Below are 23,860 nucleotides of genomic sequence, written 5' to 3'. Positions count from 1 at the left end.
ATTTATATAGACAAAAATTAATCTCGCCTCGGACACCAACCCAGAACAATTGCATAAAACTCGGGCTAGTCTTCTTCGAACTCGCCCAAGTTGTGGCCAAGTTTTTATGCTTCAAACTTCAAAAATTAAGAGGTGTAATAGTCTTTTTACCTACTCTGACATTTAATAAATGTTTTAAGTGGTTCAGAAAAAGATATTTTGAAAATGTAGGTTATTTGAGCAAAACGAAAACTTTTACAGGTCACCTCTGTCAATTCTCGGTCTGCATCCTTTCCTCAGACTGATTTTTTGCATGCCTTGCTTAGCTCGGTTTCTCATCAAGAAAAAAACAATATACAAACATGCCAAGTTCCCTGGTAGTGCATGACAGATTTCAGTCTCGGTCTTGCATGCTTAAAGAGTAGGATAGAGATTTCATTCACTCTCTGAGCACAACATAAATTCATTCATTGATGAAACTGTATATGATACATATTAATAATTCTCTATACAACTAAGAGACATCACAGCCATATAATCTTGTGTAGGGGTAAAAATGTCATTATCTGGTTGGAAGTATGCACACCACACACCAAACGTTATTCAGGCTATCATTTAGTAGCAATGAAGGTGTAAAAGAACTGACCCTTTTCTCAGACTTCTCAACTATTGTTTTATTTCTCACCACCAACAAACAGTTTTCTTCGACCAAATAACAACAGGGGCCTTCAAGCAAAGAATCTGCACGTAAAACATTCAAACGAAATTTTGTCCATTTAATAACGTTCTCATTTCTTATATTTTTGTTTCTCATTTTCAGTTTTTGAAAAACATACACATTTGGTAACTATTATTGTTTCTCTTTTCTCATTTTTTGAGAAATTTTTCCAAAACTGTGTTGGGTTGAAATTTTAGAAACAATTTTGAAAACAATGAAATCAAGTTTCTTGACTTTAGTTTCCATTTCCAATTTTTTTCGGTGCATAAATAAAAACATTATTTTATGATTCTTTACTTATAAAATACATAATAAACAATTACCAAAAGAGGAAACAAATAACCAAAAGTAAGAAATAGAAACGTTACCAAACGGGTCCTTAAAGACTCGGGATCTTGAGCAAAGTTGCTTTTCGATCATTCCATTGACTTACTGAAATCTTTGGAATTATCTTACAACCCCCATAAGGCTGCCAAATTCAAACAAGGGAAGCCTTAAGTTAACCAACATGAACTTCCCTCCATCTTCAGAAGCAAAAGTTTGTTCCACCACTATGATAATTGCAGCAGCATTTGACAGATTATATGGCATTACCCCACGCTTCTCTTGATCCTTCTTTCCAAAGTTCCCATCTCCATCTTGGTCTTGGATGATTAGTAGAACGTTTTGACATGATTCCACTACCAGAGCCAGAATCAGCATTGTGATAGATCAGCAATGCCATATCGAAGGAATCGGTACATTTGTCCAAAATGGAAATGATGAAAGGGAATTTCAACTCAATCTTGTAGGTTTTAAGGCTACTATGAAACATTTTCAAATCTCTCATCCCCATCCGTCCATCCGAACCTCCAGCTCGATAATAAGTTTCGACTTCTGACAGAACTCCGGGGCCAAGTTTAAGAAATCTAAGATTTGGAAACGTTTCAAACAGTGTATCGAGGCAAAACTTAACGGATTCAACGGTTTCAGCGCGTTGGAGTGTACCTAGTGTGAGATCCTTGATAGTTCTTGCAGGTGAAAATGTTGTGATGAGACTGCAGAGGCTAGGAGAATGAAGCTCAAGCTTTCTCAAGCAAGGGAATTCATTGACTTGCAACCCACTTGCATCTTCCAGAGAAAGATGGAAATCAGATAGCATTGGAGTTTCAATGATCAGAGATTTTGGTTTGACACATTTGAGTTCAAGTCTCGAAAGTCTCGGTGCGCAAATGCTCAGAGAAACCGGAGCATTTGACACAGTCCATCGACAGGTTTCGAGGTGCAACAGATGAATTATCGGTTCGTTTAGGCCTCCAACCCCTATCAAATTTAGGACTTCAAGATGAGGGAAGTTATGGTTAAGCTTGCTCAGATCTTCATCATCTAACCTTATAAATTCAAGGGTCAAACGTTTGAGGGAACTCATTTTGTTCAAGCCATCCACTGACAACCAAGCATTCTTCAGTTCAAGTTCCAGAAGATTATGACCTACATGGAGAAACAAGTCAAGGTCAATAATGGACATTAACAAGAAAATTTAAGATCATGGACCTATTTTGAATTGAAAAAGCCACAGAGATTATAATGAAAATCACTTCAAACGAGCATAAACCAGTGCTTCCTCTGATCCATGTGAACTTAAGTCCGAAAAAACTTACAAGCATAAACCAATGCACTTTTACCGGTTGGAGAAAATTAGCTAGCTCCTCTTTCTTAGTCTCATCCAAATTATTACAACTACATCATTTCACTAGATTTCAAGATCATGATGCCAACCCGAACATAGTTCAATTTGACACTGATAACCTCCTGCAAGCTCCTTTGTATTCAAGGTCGTGAGTTAGGCAAAAATCAAATCATTGAAAAATGAAAGCTTCGGGAGGATAGCTAAACCTGCCTTAGGCTAACAATAACGTATTTTCGGTAAGAAAAAGTGTGAGCGGGTACCTCCATGGCCCACTCTACAACAAAAGGAAGAGAAGAACCTAACATTCTAGTATTTGTAGGGTTCGAATCATACCCGACATCTTATTGTACTCACGGAAGAAAAGAAAAGTGATTAAGAATATTAATTGGAGAAACAATAATGAGTTCAAACATAGATACTACTTGGTCCGATATCAAGATGAAAAAATAAAAATGAAGTTTAAAGCTTAAGTAGAACCAGAAGTTTAAAGCTTCGGATGGACTACGATGAATTTAAATTTTTATCCATGCAGACTTGGAGATTCCTCTCTGCGTTCTCACCACCATCCCTTATATTTTCCTTTTTCTCCGTCGAATATTCTTATCAATCAGAATTAACTGCCACACAAGTTCAATGTTTTCAACAATTGGGAAAAAAAAAATCATTTACGTTTCATTCTTTCAGACAGGGAAACATATAGAATTTCAGATGAATAAAAACAGTTCCATGAAGAAATTTATGGTTTTGAGCAATTCAATGGCAAAACAGAAACTCACAGCACGAAGTAATCAGCGCCAAAATCTCGGACTGTCTCCAGCAAGATTGAACCCAAAAATCGACGATCGACAAGGACGTCAAATCTCCACCGATCGCCGGCAGCCAATCCCTAGCGAAGCCAGCATCCGTCAGGTACAAATCATCGGACCAATCTTCAACATCGTCGTGCTCATAAGAAATCCGTCCGAGTGACCTCTCCACACCGATCGACACAGAATCGAGAGCCGGAAAATTGTTCATTAGAGTCTTCAATATGACCTTGAAAGGCGTCACCAATGGCTTCGTCTCCACAGCCCTAGACTTGAGATAGCGATCCAATGAGCAGAAGAGGTTCAGTGACCTAACCTCGCGGGAGAGAACATTGAGAGCTTTGGATGCGACTCGGCACCGAGCCAAATCGGCGGAATCGGCCAATCGATTCAGGATTTCGAGAACTATCGATGGCGGAAGATCGTCCATGGAGGAGGAGGAGAAGAACGATTCTGGATTCTGAGAATTTCAGGCGATGAATTTATGCATCTTTTTTGATTGGCGACGAGTTTCAGTTCATCGCGATTAACGAAAAACGGTTTTTGAGAAAAATAAAATATTTTTTTTTTGGATTTTTTGTTTTCCAAGATTGAAACGTAACGCCAACCATATAAACACAGGGGATAAGCATAGTAATCAACGCAAGTGTGATCATAAATTTTGGTTGAGTTTGACTTATTGTGATAGATTGGTCTGAAAGCCAAAATTATTTAAAATAAATAAGTATAAATAAATATATATATATATATATATATATATTTTTTTATATTCATGAGTGATCGACCAACTTATGTGTATCTAAACTAATCTTCGGTAGAATTTGGATCAATGAATCACTCATGATGATTTCAATCATTGTAATCCCAAAAACATCCCTTTCGAATATCTTGACGTTCAAGTAGAGATGCAGGTACATGAGAATCAGAGATCAGAGATCAGAGATCATGGAAGTAAGAAATACTTAAAAGAATTGATAGTTACTATTTTTATTTTTGGTGATCCGATCATAAAAATTACAAAGTTAAGTGTGCTTTGATGCAATCTTGGGTCGGATGACCTCCTAATCAATTCATTTTAGTTTCCATACTTTCGACACCTTGGTTTTTTTTTTAAGTAAATCAACACGTTGGTTTTTGTTTACGTACTGAATTTATTACGTATTTTAATCACAAGTCACATCGTCATATTTGCACCTATGGCAACATAATTATGATTTTTTTGAAAAAATGTAATTTTCTTTTAATTTTTTCACATGCCTATTTAGACATTTTTATGTAATTTAATTTTTTTATCGTTGTATATCACTCACTTATATTATATCACACATATGATATACATTCAAATATTATTTTAGTCTTTTTTTCTTTGGCTATTTTTGCAAATCTATCATTCTTTGCTATATTTATCATTAACTGTGTTTATTTTATCGTACATACGAGTGTCCCTTATATTTATGTTATGTAGTGTAATTTATCATTATAGATATGAGTTAAATTATAAGTTCAATTTATTAATTTTGAGAGTTGTGTGCATAGCTCGACGATTAAGGCATCATACTCTAGGTTGATGTTTAGATCCTTCGTCCTAACATTTATCATACTAAAAAAAATGAATTGTCTAATAAATTTTGAACTTAATTTTAGTTTTGTGTCAAATTCCTGAAATTTAAAAGAATTGTCACAAATAGATACAAAATTAAAAGTGGAATGATTTATTAAATATAAATTTTAAATTTTAAGATTTATTAAATAATTATAAAATCGCAAGATTATGACATTTTAAAATCATATACTAAATTTATATTTTAATTTCAAATATAAAATTGAAAAATAGTGGATTAATTCAATTTCAATAGATTTTGTTTATTTCAGGTAAAAAGTAGTTCAACCAACATTAATTTTCTAAAACGGATTTTTTGATATTAGTTTCGGCGAAAAATAACTTTTATAATTACATTGCCACTAACTATATACAATTACTTCTTCGTTACCCTTGTAATCTAGATATTTTCATCAACTTTTTGGGTGCGTTCGAGAGTAATGGTACTAGTGATTTTGAAAATAAAAAATCATCACATCTTTAAAATTTAATTTTAAACTTTTTTAAAATCAATTTTTTAATTTCTTAAACCTAATTTATGGGGAGTAGAGTGATTTTGACAGTCACAAAAGTTATTTTGATGCTGCTAAAATTACTCTCAAACACATGCGAGTAGAATTAATCAGTATAATTGATTTTTCAAAATCATTATAAAATCAATTTTTTAATTTGATCTGAAAATATCTAGCTTGCTAAAATATTATTCAATTTATAAAGTTTCAATCTTTTGTATCTTAGAAAGTAAAACAATTAAGTCCGATAACACAAAGACGTTAAATGGTTCGGTTTTCCAACCTACTCCACGAAGCCATGTTCAGAGAATAAGATTAAAAAAGTGAGTACAATTACCATAAAAGTTGACTTGTGCATAAAATAACTCTCTTCTTAAATCATGCCGCAAATACTTATTAACTTCTTTGATTGGGTCTTTCCAAACACAAGTTTCTCTTTGTGTTGTAACTCCTTTCAATAGTGGATGTGTCTTCTCCAAGACTTGATAGAATTCTCACAAAAGAAAAATAACTCACAATGTACTTATCGAATTATATAAAAAATTATATCTCAAAATCTTATGCCATAAATATCTAGCTTGCATAATCAATTAGTAAGACCTACCAAAAAAAATTAGCCGTTGGAAACATTTAAGAGCTCAAATTCAAAAAATATACAAATAATTTAGTTATAGACCTAAAATAAATAAAGAAAATTATTAGATAAAACTTAATGAGTAATTTTGATCTATGCTAAAAATAATTTTAGTAATGCGAAATCAACCCCAAATAAATCATTAATTTCTTTAAAATCTTCTTTAGTGATTCCACCGTTAGAATCGCAGTCCAGAGGAGAAAAAAAAAACGGCATACATTAAAAAAAAAGGTATTTTGTACGGACCACAATTTAAAATCATGGAAATTACGTGTTTGTTTTATTAGATATAAAACAAGTAGATTCCACAAATAATGGTAGGTATCAAATTGCCAAAACGAACATAGTTTTGTAATTGATATATATCTCGGTTATGAGTTTGAATCCCCTCCCCTAATATGTTGACCTCGCCCGTGAAGTAAATCATCGCACCTACGGTCCAACCAATTGGGAGAGAATCAATAGATTCCTTTTCGGGAGCGATTCATCCTTCCCGAACGCAGCATACAACTCTCCGTTGTACTGCGCTCTCCAAGTGTGCTTGTTCCCCCTTCTTCCTTACCATGACAAGTCTTTGTGAAATAACTCCGATGAGAAGAAAAAAGAAGGCGTTAAGAAACCCTCCTGGCCAACTCTAGACACTCTAAGATCATTTTTCACATTAAAAAAAATGGTAGGTGTCAAATTCTATTTGTATAGTTTAATTAATCCAATGTGTTGTTTGTCAGAGTGATTCCAACTAGCATTTTTATATAAATAAGGTTTAGATTTTTTAACCAATCTAAGCATTTTACAACTTTGTTTTTTTTTCTCTACTTTTTCAATTTTTGGAAAACAACAAAAACAAGTTTTTCTTTATTGTTTCTATTTTCAATTTGTTCAAAAATATAAATAAAAATATTGTTTTATCATACTTGAATTCTTTGAGGTTGGAACATGTCATACATTTTTCTTCATTAAGAATAAAGAAACACAAACAATAAACACAAATGTTAGGTCCTTAGGAAATGAGAGATAAAAATTATTTAGATAGAGAAATAAACGTAGGCAGAGATTAAAAATATTTCAAAGAAAAAAATTAGAGAGGGTAAACAAAATTAGAGAGTAACAAAAATTTTAGAAAGTAGAAAAAAGCTCTCAAATTTTCAGGTGAAAATCTGAAAATGAAAACAATAATAATTTAAATATTAAATTTCTATTAATAATGTAGTCAAATATCACTTAGAGAATCACTTCTAATCTAAAATGCTTCATGAATCATTTACCAACATTCTATTTGCTATTTTAGTACGAATAAGTAAAAATGATTATAGTCATGCTAAAATTACTATCAAACATGCCCTAATCATTTGTTTGGTGTTCAAAAAATGATTTTAAATTATGTGATTTGAAACCTAATGAGTTATTAAAAGTTTTTTTTTTATCTTGTTTTGAATGATAATGTTTTGAAATGAATTAAATTAAATTTATTTGTTTGGTTGTTCGTTGAAAATTAAAAGAAAATAAAAATTTTACCTAGATTTTGAATCTAAATTTATTAATTAGAGATTAAAATATGAAATTTTATGAAATCTCGTAAAATCCACTAATTTTAAGATTTGAAATTTGGAACCTCCAAAATCATGAAGCAACAAAAACAAAAACAATATAACTGATCTGAAATCCGTCATCATTTTGAAATTCATCACGTAACCAATACATTTCAAAGGATATGGACTAAATGAAAAAAAAATTAACTGAGAAAAATAAATATTTTAAAAATACTGAAATTAAAATAAACCAAAATGAAAACTATATTTGGGTTTCAATTATATCTAAACATAAAATCTATCAATATTATCCATGTACCTACCCGATAATGTATTTGTAACATATATTTATTTAGACTTTTTAAAGCGAACTTTTTCAAGAGATAAAATAAGAGATAAAAATTTATATTTGGAAGCTCTTCTGGGGTTATTTATTATTTAATATTCATTCATTTATTTTTATCCACCAACTATTCCACTAAACTCAGCAAGGTAGCAGGAGGCTATTTCCTGATTTTATTAATAAAAAAAAAAAGAAAAAAAAAGTGAAGGTTCCTCGCCATTAAAGCAGAAAAGAAAATTTTGATGGCGAGCTCCGAATGACAGAGGCTTTAGGTTTGAGTGGGCAACCCCTTCGAGCGGAATCATTCGGCGAGCGAGGATCTACGGCGGGCATGAACTGAAATTGGTAGGGTTGTTAATCGAAAATTGCCCGCGGTTTTTTCAGATTCGGCTAGCATTAGATCTGAATTAGCTCCTTAGGTTTTTCAGGCACACTGCGTCAAAATTCGTTCTGTATTCATCGTTTTATTTGTCCGATTGGTTTAATTGCTGAATTGAAGGCCATTTGTGTTCCCTAGAATTTGATTTGCGTGCGCTTATAGGCTGATCCGATCTTTCACGCAATTGCGTGGGTAATTGTGAGCTTTTATTGTTTGAATTGTTAGTACAGTTGGGATTTAGGAGAGTCGGATCAGCGTATACAGCTCAACTTTTTGGTCATTTGAAACGAAATTACTCCCATCTTTTCGTCTCGTACTCATTATTCATGTGTAGAGGACATTGAGTGCGGGTTTGGATGTGCGTATTTCTCGCAGTGCCTGCCTGTTCATATATTGGGGCGGAATTGTATAGATATGCAGCAGAGTGAGGGCCTCTCTAGGAACAGTAATGAAAATGGTCTTTCTTCATCGTCTTTGAGGCTGACAACGCCTCAGAAGTCTATTCGGCGATTGGGGTTGTGCTCGCAAATAGCAACTGGCGGACAACACTCGTCGCCCATCGTCTTCCCTGAGAAGCGCAGCAAGACCAAGTCTTTTTCCAGGCGAGGCAGTGAGGTTAATTCCTCTATCTCGAAGTTCACCATGACCTCCGCTGATGATCGCGACAAGCCAAAGAGCTTTGAGCATAGGATTGACATAGGCGGAGGAGATGAAAAGTCTGATTTATTGGGCTATACAGTATTGTCGGGTAAGCTGGTTTTGGACAAGAGAAAGACTACCGACAAGAATACTTCTGATGTAATGCAGAACAACACTGGCATAGCTGATCAGGAAGGTTTCGATGCTAAACTTACCAGCACGGCTTTAGTATGGGGTTCTCACATGCTCCGTCTGGATGATGTCATTTCGGTAAGCTTTTCTTTACATCTCACTAAAACATAAGGTTCGATTTTTTGTCTGTTAGCTGTATTGACGCATTAATGATACTATACATTACCCTATTTGACAGGTCTCGTACAATGTTGGTCTCAGGCATTTTACAATTCATTCTTATCCACTGCAGAAAGGTCCATGTGGTCTTTCTTGCTTTATAAAGGCCAGGAGAAAGCGGAAAGATTATCGCTTTTTGGCTTCTAACGTTGAAGAGGCAGTTCAGTGGGTTGGTGGTTTTGCAGACCAGCATTGCTATGTGAACTGTTTGCCGCACCCCTTACTCTCATCAAAAAAGCAGGCATCTTCAGAATTAATTCCTGTTGATACTCCACCTGAGTTACTTTTCAAATGCAAGAATCCACCAAAAATGCTTGTGATATTAAATCCGCGCTCTGGTCGAGGTCGTTCAACTAAAGTTTTTAACGGGGTTGTTGAACCAATATTTAAGGTACGGTTTATCCACGCTCTAGCCATGTATCTTAAGCACTCTGTTTCCTTTTAAATAGAATCACATTCTGTTTAGTTAAGAATTTATCTTGGATCTAATACTAGTTAAACTCTTCCATTTGTGGATTTTTTGTATTAAGATTTAGTATTAAACTCATTGAGGAAGTTGAACATCCCTACTCTTGAGTGAAGTTGTAAATTTGGATCTTTGCCTATTTCTGGGTGAATTGATTTGGAAGCTTTACCATGGATTAGATAGATTCACTCTGTTGTGCTTATTTGTTTGCAAACTCAACAGCTTGCAGGGTTCAAATTGGAGGTGGTTAAAACAACATCTGCAGGTCATGCTAGGAAGCTTGCATCTAGTGTTGACATAAGCAGTTGTCCCGATGGTATTGCTATTTGATGTGCTCGATTATAATAAACCAATGTTATTTCTGGTTTATATATATATCTGATTATCTTTTCCTTCTTTAAATAATGAATCCACCCCTCGAATTTTCAGGAATTATTTGTGTTGGAGGTGATGGAATTATTAATGAGGTTAGCCATTTATCTATTTGTTTGGTACTTCTATTCGGGTATTAACAATGGTTGCGGTTCTTATGTGTCATGGTGTAGTTTGAGTTGTCCCTTGATTTTTGTGAGGCATCTTGTTTCTTTTTTTAATTTCTCTTATTGAAAGTTGGTTTAAAATTAAAAAAAAAAAAAAGGTCTTGCTCTATTTATCGAGCCTCCATGTTTTCTTTCCTCTCACCTTATTCTAGTTCTATAAATTTTTTTGGCTTTGTATTTCTTTAATGGTATATTAAGAAGTAATCACATCATCCTTGGCGGTTATGCAGGTTTTGAATGGTCTATTAAGTAGAGACAACCAAAAAGAAGGAATTTCTATTCCAATTGGAATAATACCTGCAGGTTCTGATAACTCGTTAATTTGGACTGTTCTTGGAGTTAGAGATCCTATTTCTGCTGCAATGGCTATTGTGAAGGTGAAAAATTTTTATGGTCAACTTAGGATGTTTATAAAGTTATTCCATGATCAAATAAAAATTTTTGTTGAATGGATGATTTTTATAGACATTTCTCTGACCATTCCTCACTTCTTCTTCTTGGTTGTTTCAAGTTTAATATTAGCTATGTTTTCATCACTGATGCTGTATGATGATTTTTTTTCCTAGGGTGGTCTTACTGCAACCGATGTTTTTGCTGTTGAATGGATCAAATCAGGTGTTATTCATTTTGGGTTGACAGTCTCATATTATGGATTTGTCAGTGATGGTAAGCAGTGATATTGGAGTTCAATTTATCATTGAGATTATTGTTTTGAACTAATGTTGAATTCCCTCTAGGAGGGTGAGGTGAATGAGGGCCATGCTTCCTTTATTGGCGTTTCTTTCCCCTTGCTCCTATTGCTATCAATTTTTATACTTCCTGCTTTAAAATGAAGTTACCTTACCTTACAGCGTTGCATGATATACATCATTCGTTGCTCTCTTGTCAATTCACACCCTTTATGGTGTAAATTCTTTCAAGTTCTTGGTACCAGGCTACTGGTCCAGAAGTTCCTATAAGAAAGCTTAGGTTGAGTTGAGCATTCGAATCACTGCAGGAGAAACAAACTTCTATAAATTTTTGCTACCCCAACCCTATGTTAAGGCACTTGCTTGTGTACTTCCGAGAACGTAATCTTATGCTAAATGAGGAAGTTTTCCAAAAGACAACTATCTGCTTTTATTGAAGTCTTCACGGACCATAGTGCAAAATGTCCTTGCTTGATTGTTCAACTTATACACCTTCACATAACCCACAAACCTTCTTATTTCTCTGAAGAACCTTTTCTGCAAATATCAGTGGGGTTTCTGAAAGTGACGCAGAACCATTTCACTGAAGTTAGTTCTAATTAGATTGAAGAAGACTTGTTTTGGATTTCCTTCTCATCCTCTCTCTTAATTTTTGGCGGCCAGTGGTTAATAAACTTGATAATAAGTTTTTATTACCTGAGGTTCCAAAAATATTTCTCCATTTTTGGTAGATAAATTTGTGGTATGTAATGCTGCGGATGGCTTTTGAGTAGAGGCTGGCTGCCTTCAGTTGGATATCTTACGCCAACTTTTGTAAATGTAACTTTTCTGTTCCTTATAACAAACAAACTTCCTTTGATAAATTTTCTTTTGAATGAAATGGATTTTGTTTTTGTAAGAGAAAATGATGTGAATTGTCCATTTGTTACAGTTCTGGAGCTTTCTGAAAAGTATCAGAAGCGATTTGGTCCTCTACGTTACTTCGTTGCGGGATTCCTCAAATTCTTATGCTTACCGAAGTACAGTTTTGAAGTGGAATACCTTCCAGCATCATTAGAGGATGAAGGGAAATGTGCTGCTGAACGCGAAGTTGTCGACATGTCTGATTTATACACAGATATAATGAGAAGATCAAGCAAAGAGGGCATCCCCAGGGCCTCTAGTCTATCAAGCATTGATTCAATAATGACTCCTAGTCGAATGTCTGGAGGAGACTTGGATACAACCTGTAGTAGCACTCGTGCTAGCACTGAACCATCTGAGTATGTGCGTGGTCTCGACCCTAAAACCAAGCGTCTTTCATCAGGAAGGAGCAATGTTAATGTAACTGCGGAGCCTGAAGTTATTCATCCGCAGCCACCCTTCTCCACCACTCCCAACTGGCCAAGAACAAGGTCTAAGTCCAGAACAGACAAGGGATGGACTGGTTTGATAACCACACAAGATACCACAAGATGCTCTTGGGGCAATGCTGCTAATGACAGAGAGGATATATCTTCAACACTATCTGATCCTGGTCCGATTTGGGATGCAGAACCAAAGTGGGACACTGAGCCTAATTGGGTTATTGAACATCCAATTGAATTGCCAGGTCCAACAAATGATGCAGAAGAAGGTCCAACAGAGCACGTGCATGTGGTCGAAGATAAATGGGTTACTAAAAAGGGGCAATTTGTTGGAATCATAGTTTGCAACCATGCTTGTAGAACTGTTCAGAGTTCTCAGGTAGTGGCCCCAAGATCTGAGCATGATGACAATACTCTTGACTTGGTTTTGGTTCATGGGAGTGGGCGACTCAGGCTGTTGCGATTTTTTTTGCTGCTTCAGATCGGTCGACACCTTTCTCTGCCATTTGTCGAATATGTCAAGGTTTGTAGTTATTCCTTCCCATTTTGCCTTGCATTTCGCGACTGTAATTAGGACTTTGGGAAGGGTGAAAGTGAAAGAACTTGTAAAGTTTCATCCAGCTGCAATTTCAGTGAATCTATAAGGGTAAGCTTTTAGGCAGTTGAGCTTCTGTGACCTATAACATTGTTTGTTCTCGATCCAGGTGAAGTCGGTGAAGATCAAGCCAGGTAAGCATACACACAATGGCTGCGGGATTGATGGCGAGCTTTTCCCACTCACTGGCCAAGTCGTTTCTTCTCTGCTTCCAGAACAATGCAGACTTATTGGTCGATTTCCTGGCCATCACGTATAACCAAGTAATCCTCTCTTATCTGAAATATTTTGATGTGCCACTGACTGACGATCGCATTCACGTTTAACTGAGTCGTCATCTTCAAACATCCTTGATGAATTATGGTGACAACATTTTGGCGTTTTTTGTCGTGTGGTTGTGTAACATGCGGAGCAATCCTTATAATCCCATAATAGAGAATCTTTGTGCATTATTTTCCTACCCACCTACCTCCTTCCCTACCGTCTCACAGTTCTATTCTAGCTTTGAACAAACCTGAGGTCTCTGTAAATCTTTTGTTTAGAAACTCGTCGCGCGTTGTCCCGCGCTATTCTATCCCTCTTGAACTCCCCTGTTGTGTATTTTGTACCCCCATCATCATTTTCATTGTACAAGAAGCTATAAGGCTGCACACACGATGCCCCGTCGACTCGATTTAGTTCTATTTACATTCTTCACAAGTTTTCTGGAGATACTAATATTGTATATACGTGATTGTGAGCTTTTGGTCTGCCGTCCCTTTTCTCCTACTTCCAATTCCCCCCTTATGTGCTAGTTAGCAATGTCTATATCAATCATAGCGAGTTCTTAGACGCGTATATTCATCTGTAGTTCGAAAGATTTGACGTATTTCTTGAGAGATACATGTAAAGTATATCATTTGTTTAGCTGGCTATTGGTTGATTGTTGAGGTTATGTGGACTAGAGAGGCCTTCATTTAGAGTTGTTTTTTTTTCCACTTATAAAAAGGCCATTTGTTGACATGGAGTAGTTATCCATATGAGATGTGATCCATGTTTATCGGATGGATTTTTTTAAGTTCAAAGAGTGGAGATTTAAACTTCTATAATGGTTTTTGGTGTCTTAATTAATTGAGTTTAGATCATATATTTACGGATGATAACTCATTAAATTATTAAATTAAGTGAATTTGTTGAGTGATGTTTTTGTTTCACTTGTTTTTGATTTCTAAATTGTTTAGAATCAAACAGGTCACTTGAGCCCATTCTAAAAATAGCTCTAAGTGACCATTTTACAATATTAGATTTATAATTTTTAAAAATTTTAAATTTAGACATTTTTAATTGAAAGCCCTCTTATAGAGTTTTTGGTAAAGTTTTTGGTATAATAACAATAGATAAGAATGTAGATTGGTAAAGTTTATAGTAAAATTTAAATCATATAGAGTTCTTTTTTTTTTTTTTTTTGAATATATACTTTCTAAAACTATATTAGCATTAGATTTAGATATATAAATGAAATGCTAAATCAATCCGAAGAACGATTTGTCGTAACAGAGAAACGGAGTACGACAGCGCGATAATCACACATTCACATGTCCACAAGATAAGGAAGTACACGTGGCATCGTTTAGATTCTCTTGTTCCAGATAAGGAGGGGAAAAAAAGTTCCTTTCTCCATTAAAAAAAGAAAGAAAAAAAAAATATCTAATGGGGTTGTGTGGCGCGGCAATAAATTAATACAAAATTAAAGGGAAAGAGGAAATTTTCTGTAAGTATTAAAATTCTCAAAAAAAACATTTCCATCTTCGGCGAAGCATCCTCCGGCGACTCAAGAAATGATTAATATCGCGAGCAGTATCGGCGTGATATCCCCGTCGGCGCCGGCGCCGGCGGCCGCTCGTCCCGCCTGTTCTATGCCGGTATTCTCAAGTGCTGATACCAAATCGTCCTATTCCTTGTCCACTGTTTCTTTGTCGTCAGTTGTTGTTAATCCTTTCAACTGCTCGATCAGAAGAGGGAGAAGAATCTGTAGCGAGGTTACAGTCAGATCAGATTCCGGAACTTCGTCTTCAGCTACGGCTGTTTCGGCGGCGACGACGTCGTTGTCGGCGGAGGAGACGGACGAAGCGGCCGCCGCTAGAATTGGAGCCAGAGTTAGGGTTACGGTGCCATTGAAGGTTTATCATGTAGCTAAGTTACCGGAGGTGGATATTAATGGGATGGAAGGAGTGGTGAAGGACTACGTGCGCGTTTGGAAGGGGAAGCGCGTGTCTGCTAATCTTCCGTATAAGGTGGAGTTTGTTGTTCCGGTTGAAGGCCGTCCGCCGGTGAAGTTCTTAGCGCATCTCAGGGAGGAAGAATTTGAATACATTTAATCAGGCTTGTCATTACTGATCTTCTTCATTCTATTGAATCATCAGACCAAGGCAATTACTGTTTTCCCGATCTCAGTATTAATACCAAGCTCCCTTGTGCAGTATTATTATCAACCTTTTTAAGGTCTGCTCTTCTTCTATTTACATCATTTACTCTTACCTTTGTAATGTAGAGAATTGCTCGAGGGTTTTTCTTTTGAGCTAATTAACTTTCTCGATTATCGATGTGGCTCTGTATAATAAACGAATCAAGAGAGGTAAATTTAGTCATCTAATACATGTCGAATCAGAAGATTCCAAAATTGGTTACTCTTCCATGGCTGTTGTGTGAACTACTTGTTATGTTTATCTTTTACTTGGAGGGAGGATGGGGGTGCGAGGTGGATGGCATAGAGCGATGCCCGTGAGCTTGCATTCCATTGTGAAGATAAATGCTACTTGATTCTTGTATTCTGATCTGAATAAGAAATTATTGTTTGTCCAAAACAATTAACATACTTTGTCCATGTTTGTTCATAATAATCCAAGATTTCTCAATGGTCATCGCTCTGTTTGTGACTAATTACTGATGAGTAGAACTGTAGAAGAATTATTGGGAAGCCTAATTTTAGATGATTGTTGAGGAGTATAGACTCAAGAATGTAGTACCCATTTGATGAATCGTACTTGGTTATAATCTAAGAGCGATTTTCTTAAGAATAGTTATAGCCACTTCTTGCGTTCTAGTTTTAGTGGGAGGTTGAAGTGTAAGTTAGCTCGGCTCATATTGAACTGATATTTAAAAGATTCTCTCAAAGAACCAATTGAATTGGACGGATGATTAGCTCCATAAGGTATTTATATAGTCATAAATATAAAGAAGACATTTGGTTCTGAGAGGAATGCTAGTGTAAGTTCATTCTTATGCGTTTTTTGAAAGCATACCTACATGTCTAGGAATCACGTATCAAAAGGCCAGATGAGGTCCATACAGAATACCATTGATTTACTTTGGTGTAGGATGTGTAAATAGTCCATTATATTCTCAATTAGGGCAATTTTTAACACCTAAACTTATAATGTTCTTGAGTTGCCAGATAGGAAGAAACTAGCTAAGTTCTAGATTAAGGTCAATACGTGAGACTTCTAAAACCTTGTGTACAACAACCTATGCATGAAGATAACCAAAAATAGAAATATGTTGAAGTTGAAGTTGAAGATGGAGGGATGGAAACTTAAATCATGAGGGAGAAGGTTATAGATCATTTAAAGTTCATAGATTTTAGGTTTCTTTGTACTATACTACTGTGAGTTTGTTGCTATTGTAGTACTTTCCAGAGTAGAAACTTAACAATGAATGGCCTTATCGTCTAAATTGGAAAACTGGATGGTTTATTTGCCATGATTGAAATACTTGTAATTTGCATATCTCACTTAAATCTGCCTGATGACCTGTGTGCCTTAGCTCAAAAGAGTTAAATAGCTGAACTCCGTAGATAATAAATATAGATGAGGAGGCTTATAGGAGTTTAAGAAATGAATTTCATTAAGAAGTTTTGAGGACCAGGCCTCTTTCTTAGGATGAAGCCCCTGATATTGCTGAAATTGACTAGAATCAAGTTATTGTTTGTCTGCTGAAAGCTATAGATCAATGGACGGAGTGCAGAACTTTATATGTCTTTGCATGCTCTGGACATGCTGCATTAAAGTGGGTAATTGATCATTAAATCTCTACCAGCAGGGTACATTATCTGATAAATTTTTGTGAACTTGAATGAAAATTTTCACATTTGTTTCGATTCTAGAGCAGCCTTGGTCTGTGATTGCATTTATAAACGCTGTATATAAGCACTGAACTGGTGATGAACAAGATCTGAGAAAGTTGGGAGAAAATATGAAGAAGCACAGACAGAACTGGTGAACTCTCACTCTTTTATTTAATTTACTTGGTATCGATCCCCAAGAGGCAGCTGGGTTAGCAAGAATTTGTGATCTCTTGGTCATACTGGCTTAGAGGTCTTAAGTTGAACCTTTCGGCGAGCTTAATACAAAAATTCTTAATGTCTCTTGGGTGTCCAGGCCTTGGGGCGAGAGTGGGTATCATATTATTATAAAAAAAAAAAGAAAAGAATTTACCTTGGTATCAACCTATAGCAGAGTATGATGCTTCATTATTAAGTACCACATACCCTATTGCTTAAATTCTTGCTTCTGTCTTCATTTTCCGAGTGATTGATAACCTTAAACTTCAAAAAGCTCAAGGTAAAGGAGAACCTACAGATACACTTTCCGAAGTTGTGACCGTATTCAACAAGGATCAACGACAATCTTAGCGGATGGCATGCATAAATCCTTGCATTTGTGTCTATGATGAGAACAGTAAAGGCTTGAGGTGTCTGGAGGAAACAGGATGGAAATCAGCAGAGAAATTCTGTATTTACTCTGATCCACACTCAACTTCATGAATCAGCAAAAATCATGAGAATATAGCCATACATTCATTATTGCATTGAACTGTAGGAGTAGAAAGCCATACATTCATTATCTTCTTTGGTAATTTACTGTGATTTGTTTTGCCAAGTTTAACCACTTCATCTGACAGGGTTAGATGTAGAGTTGGGTGTTTGAAATCATTTGGATCGTTGGATTAGGAGTAGTTTGTTTGATCCAACTGATGTGAGTTGGGTGAAATTTTTGCTTCAATATCAATTCATTGCCCCCAATTGAAAGACCTTTAATTTCCAATTTTCCACCACCTAAATTCTTAAGCTACAATGTTACCTAAGCGTAGGGTATAAGCTGGGTGAAACTTTTCCTGATTAAATGAATGGTTTTGGTGAATTTTCATGTCTAGCAATGGCATTGGAAGCTACGTTATAAATGGAAAATTCTTTTATTGTGAGTGTTGTACGAGAAAAGTAGATCTGTTTTTTATCAATATTTTTATTGATATTTCTATTTCCATATTGCTACTTTGTAAACGGAAAATGCTTTTATGGTTAGTGTGGTATGAGAAAGTCCCTTTGCAAAAAAAAAAAAAAAAAAGACCTCTTTTATCGATATTTTTGTTTCTATCATGGAAAATCCATGAGTTCAACATTAATATGAGAGCTAAATATAAATCGATATTTTTATAGTATCACAAATAAATTTGATAATATACAAAATATCACTATTATGGGTGTAATATTGATATCGATAATTTTAACTAAAAAATTAAATACTTGTTTGTTAATTTAAATATTTGTTATTGACATTGACTTTTGAAGTGTGATACAGTAATTATTAACTATTATGGATGGTTTATTGATCAAAACTACTAGAGTAAATTGAGAGGAAATGAATTCAAAATTGGTTATAGCTACCTATTTTATGAATTAATTTCTACTTAGTATTTTTGAAACAAAGTTGAAGAGTATTTTTTTTTTTTTTTTTGTAATTTAGCCTAAAATTTATCAAAAAGGGTGCTCTTAAAAGTGTAAACATATTTTTTATCCTTTCAAAATTATCTTAAACTCACCTAATCGAAAGTAATTCAACATTTTCCATCATATTTGTTATATGACCAAAAGTTTTTATTTTAGAAACACAAAGGCACATACTAATATCATTGTCACTCAAAAATTGAGACATCTCTTCTTGCTTCTTTCATAGAGATCGAATGCTTTTAATACTTCTAATTATTTTCCATGAGTTTAATAATACTATGATATTATTTGAAAAACTTAGTCAATGCTTTTAATACTTCCAAGTATTTTTCATAGAGATTGGGATATGGGGTTCAAATTTCCGAGCAGGTACTAACTACCGATGAGCTAAATTCATATTGACTACTACTAAAAAAAATATAATAATAATAATAAAAAATAAAATCATTTTGAAACAACATTAACGAAATTATTGGCTGGCGATTGGTACAACATGTCGAAAATAGTTGCTGTACCAAATAATGTGTTGTTTTGAACTTTAATGAAGGAGGGGGTCCCCTAAAAGCATGAAGCTGGTAGAGAAAAGGGAGAGAGTTCTTTTTTGTCACTTCACCAAGTACTATGAAACTATAATTTCCATTTTTTACTCATAAACTTGCCTTTTTCATTTGAAATTTTGTGGCAAGATGTTCAATTTTTCTTAGTTTTTGTTGACCGTGTGAGTAAATTTTCGTCGACATATCAATATTTTCATTGACATTTCTATATGTCTATAGGTTTAACATCGATACGAGAAGTAACTTGACATTTTCATAATATAAAAAAAAAAAAGATAAGTTATTACTAATATCAACACTTAAAATCTTGGTGAGGAGAAACTCTCCTTATAAAAAAAGGATGTTAATCTTTGTCGTAGGTTCTTATCGCCTGCCACATATCGACATCTAAAGAAGACTTTATATAGAGGATTAATCCAATGAAAAACTTGCGGATTGGCGCAAGTCTCGCCAGCTCGACACTTCATTGCTGAGCCAACCTAATTTCACCTCTTGGCTGACCTTTTTCAGGTACGAGCCGACCTTTGAAGAACACCTTCAGGCATGAAGGCAATGAACACGTTCTCCGATAACACGCTGCGTTTTTCATAATGTCGGAGTGTCGTTTGAGCGCTGTTGGGAGCCTTATTGGAGTTCATCTCTATAAATAGAGATCCCTACCTCCCATGCAAGCTACGTGAAAACTATTCTCACACTAAGTAATAGCTCAGATTGAGACTGACTTGCTCGTCGGAGTGCTAACCTTGTCTTATAGGTACCTTGGACACATCAGCACCCCTCTTTCGAGCTTCGCATATTCCGAGCTTGATCATTTTCAGGATCAAACAACCTTTAACTTTTTTTATTTATTTAATTATATAGAGAGAGAATGTTTATTTTCACGAGTCGTTCGAAATCTCTGAATTTGTATAATATTTAAGAGGTTGGATTTTAGGTAGGTATGGATTTGAATTTGCGTAAGAGGAATATATATCATAAATTAATGTAATATGAAATTTGATACGTGGGTTTGTGATTTTTACAAAAGTTACCGTGGGAGTTAAGTGGTAAGTTTTTTTTTTCCTCTTTAGATTAGTTGAGTGGTAAGTTTTTAAACTTTAATTTATGTCAATTTTTTACTATTGTCAAACTCAATTTCTAACTTCAAACTTGGTACATGTTGAACCTATATATTGACCAATTTTGAAAGTTTTCTTATGAATCTTCATTGTCAATATAAACGAACTCAATGATTTAAGAATATTGTTCATTTCCTCAGAGTCAGAATACATGTTCATCTCTCCGTACTTTTTGTTGTACTAGAAAAAAGAAAGAATATATTCAGTATATTGAAAAGTCATACTCGAATGCTGTATAAATAATTACTCGGTGTATTCATAACATAAATGGACATATATTATAATAAATATATGTCATGGCATGGGATGGATATGTTTTATGTTTTTTTTTTTTTTTAACTGAAAGATCCTCTTTTGTTAAACTATTTTTGTCATTACCAAAATTGGAAAATTACTCGGGATGTAGCACAATGCATGATCAAAGGGGAAGGTGAAAATGTTTAAATTATATATCTAAATTGTGATGATTGGCCTTTTTTGTTGGAACAAATGAAATCCAAACAGTGTAATTTGCTTGAGTTTGCTCCATGTATAAAAACTTTATAGTAAAGTTGTTGGATAAGAAATTATGTGCATATTGTAATATTCAATTCAAACAAAGAGATGAATTAGTATAAGTACAACGAAAAAGACGAGTTTTCAAGAAAAAAACTTTTCTTCTTGAATATTCTTGATAGATGCTTGTGTGAAATGACGGTATAAACTATAAACATTAGGGTAAAAACGAGGGATCGAATTTCAAATTTTACAATGTCTCTTCTTTACTGCCAGATAAAGAAATAACACAGTTCACACGAGATTTCAGGATAAATTATATTTCGTAGATCGAAGTTCTTGTTCGCAAATCTTTAAGTCTTCAAAGTCTTTAGGTTGGTTTTCGAATCTTCAAGTTTTCAGAGAGTCTTTAATTTTATGTGAATTCTCTCAATGAATGAGACCCCTCTATTTATAGAGGTTTCTACGGGCTTAGTGGACTGGTCTCATGGTAATTTAAATTTTGGGCCAAGTTTGTGAATCAAATTGATTCCAAACCCAATTGTCATATGACCCAATTACATATTTAAATGTCAATTTATCTTTAATTTTAATTTATGGTTAATATATAATTAATGAAATTGGTTGTACAAATACTATTTACCAAAAAAAATACTATTTACCAAATATTTTTTTGTATTGTTTCTTAAAACAATTTATTAATTCAGTAATTCGTGAAGAAATCAGAATCAATGAAAAAAATTAAAAATTAAAGTTGAAGTCATTTAGAAAATAAAGGTTATCAATGACAATAAGCTTAAAAAATGAGAGAAAACAAAAATTATTTTTCATAAACCAATCTCCCCAACGCAACTTATCCAGAAGCCACAAATGTGTGTTAAATAGTTGCTAAGTTTACATATAAAATTTGTGTTAAAATTTTATAATTAGAGATCAAATTGGTAACTCTTTAAGGAGTCTTTTGTTTCATGGGAATTTAAATGTCCGTGTTTATTTGATAGGAATGTTGGATTCCCGGACATCCTAGGATGCCTATATGGGAGGCATCTGAGCATCTCATCTTCTTTTTAACAATTTTGTCCCTTATCGTTTTGTTCTATAATATTTTTTCATCAATAATATTTATTTCTCATTTATTTTATCTTATTTTAAAAATAAATATATGTACTAATTCATTGATAAATGTCTAGATATAATTTTATTTATATGCTACATTTAGATATAAAATAAACATCAATCAATGGTATAATATCTTAATTTGTTTTTAATTCAAATGTGCAATCTTTCGTTTATTCTACTCTTCCAATAGTCACCAAGCATAAATTAAAATTTACATAAAAATATAATATTAAATTAATAAAAGTACCATTTTTATATGAATTTAAATAATATTAAATTTAACATATAAATTATATAACGATCGGTAAGGGCATGTTTGGAACATTACATAAATTTACAATATTTCCACAAATAAATCCTGCAAAACAAATATAAAAAATATTCCCAGATATCCTTCTAAATTTTCCTACAAAACAAACCTGCTTATTTGAAATTCCGGACAACTAAAATTTCGGACATATGAGATTCCAGACATTTGAAGATGGACATCTACATTCCCAAAAAACAAACGAGTACAACAACCAGAAGAAACGTACCATGACTAAAATAAACAAAATTTGAAAGTACATAAATCAAAATGGACAAAAGTTAGAAGTACATGGATCAAAATAGTTTTTAAACCAATAAAATCTCGAAACATACCCATAATTTTCTCTCGTAGATGCTCAATTGGTCGAATCTTTTGTTACATAGGGCATGTTTTTGTTAGTCTATCCAACCTTCTAATCCCCATCAATTTATGGTTCAATTATTTCCCAAAGTGTCACATTCAAAAAGATATATTTGCACAATAATTTTTGAGTGGTGCTTGGTTGCACATATATTAATAAAACATAACATAGCCACAAAAGAAGGTCCAAAGATTATTTTTCATAGTGGTTGTAATGTTCCCACTAATAATTATATGTTCCAATCACCGACATTATATACATTGAAATTTTAATATCAAAGAGGAAATAAATTATTTTGAAATGCCAATGAGAAATATATGCAAATTTGGTGTGGACTTGACTTGTTATCAAAAAAGAGTCAAAAACAAAGTGGAAGGTGTTTGTGGGCCACTTTTGCATTAATTTAATCATAAGCATAGTGGGTGGATTAATAATAATAATAATAAAAGTTTATATATTTATAAAAATTTGATGTTTGAAAGAAAAATATTTAGGTAGATTATTTTTTTAAAAAATAAAAAGTGTCTTTTTCTACGTTTCTCTTCTATTTCAGAAAAATTAATAGTAACCAAAATATTAGATGGATAAACATCTAAGGATTGTTGCTTTAAGAAAATTGAATTGACTATAATCATATGACCGTAATTGACCGAATTAATTGAAAGTAACATATGCCACTGCCAAATAACCAAAATCGATTATTAGCATCGAGAAATTTTATTCAAGGAAGCTAATGGACTATTTTTTTCCTTAAACTTTATACCTCAAGAAACAAAATTTTGTTTCATAAGTATATTTCAAAATTCAAACAAATAGAATCGAATCAACTTGGTTAGTTTTGTTAAAAAATGAGCTATATCCCAATTGAAAAAATTGAGTTGTATTACTTACATAGATTCAAACAAACTAAAATTCTCTTTGACTTTTATCTGTCTATAGGTATTTAATTTTCGGGGGAAATCAATGCATAATTCTATTTTATCTATAACCTAAAATATTTTTGTTTATGATCAGTAGAGAGGAAAATCATATCTTCACCCAAAATAGAAATAGAATAAATCCCTCTCTTGGACAATCAAGGCCTTGAATTGGACGACGAAACAACAATGATTTGTGCCATATTTTTTCACTAATTAGGTGTTAGTTTACAAGGCTCTCAAATGTTTATCTATTAGTACTTGTATAACCTATATGTTAAACCAAAAATATCAAATTTCGAGACTCTAAGTCCACAAGGGCCTCTCCCTCTCCTAGTAAAGATTGACATGAATGAAGAATCAAACAGTTACTTTGACACGCAACCCTTCAAACTTGATAATAGAAACCAAAATAGTTTCTTACC

General features: G+C 33.9%; 3 protein-coding genes across 4 annotated transcripts; 2 read left to right on the top strand and 1 right to left on the bottom strand.

The window, feature by feature from the left end:
- Window positions 1-426: 426 nt before the first annotated feature.
- Window positions 427-3,809, bottom strand: LOC111010234 (F-box/RNI-like superfamily protein). The gene is made up of 3 exons (XM_022283587.2): window positions 3,143-3,809; window positions 1,066-2,167; window positions 427-720 (listed from the first exon to the last, which is right to left on the bottom strand). The coding sequence occupies exons 1-2, from the start codon at window positions 3,600-3,602 to the stop codon at window positions 1,278-1,280; spliced, it is 1,350 nt and encodes a 449-aa protein (XP_022139279.1). The 5' UTR covers window positions 3,603-3,809; the 3' UTR covers window positions 427-720; window positions 1,066-1,277.
- Window positions 3,810-7,969: 4,160 nt separating this feature from the next.
- On the top strand, window positions 7,970-13,546 carry LCBK1 (long-chain base (LCB) kinase 1). Of its 2 annotated transcripts, XM_022283325.2 has the most exons (9): window positions 7,973-8,135; window positions 8,545-9,078; window positions 9,179-9,550; window positions 9,848-9,941; window positions 10,055-10,092; window positions 10,395-10,541; window positions 10,731-10,830; window positions 11,785-12,722; window positions 12,904-13,546. In XM_022283325.2, exons 2-9 carry the CDS (start codon window positions 8,584-8,586, stop codon window positions 13,051-13,053), a joined length of 2,334 nt encoding a protein of 777 aa, XP_022139017.1. In that variant the 5' UTR covers window positions 7,973-8,135; window positions 8,545-8,583; the 3' UTR covers window positions 13,054-13,546. The 2 variants fall into 2 exon arrangements, with proteins under 2 accessions (XP_022139015.1, XP_022139017.1); XM_022283323.2 differs by having other exon boundaries at window positions 7,970-9,078.
- Window positions 13,547-14,503: 957 nt separating this feature from the next.
- FTRA2 (ferredoxin/thioredoxin reductase subunit A (variable subunit) 2) lies at window positions 14,504-15,460 on the top strand. Its single transcript, XM_022283210.2, has one exon. The coding sequence runs from the start codon at window positions 14,612-14,614 to the stop codon at window positions 15,149-15,151; it is 540 nt and encodes a 179-aa protein (XP_022138902.1). The 5' UTR covers window positions 14,504-14,611; the 3' UTR covers window positions 15,152-15,460.
- The last annotated feature ends 8,400 nt before the right edge of the window (window positions 15,461-23,860 follow it).

This window comes from Momordica charantia, assembly GCF_013281855.1.
Source record: "Momordica charantia cultivar OHB3-1 chromosome 9 unlocalized genomic scaffold, Mcharantia_2.0 BLBB01000009.1, whole genome shotgun sequence".
Lineage (NCBI taxonomy): Eukaryota > Viridiplantae > Streptophyta > Magnoliopsida > Cucurbitales > Cucurbitaceae > Momordica > Momordica charantia.
The sequence above is the reverse complement of the archived record's forward strand: the minus strand, read 5'-3'. Positions and strand labels throughout refer to the sequence as shown.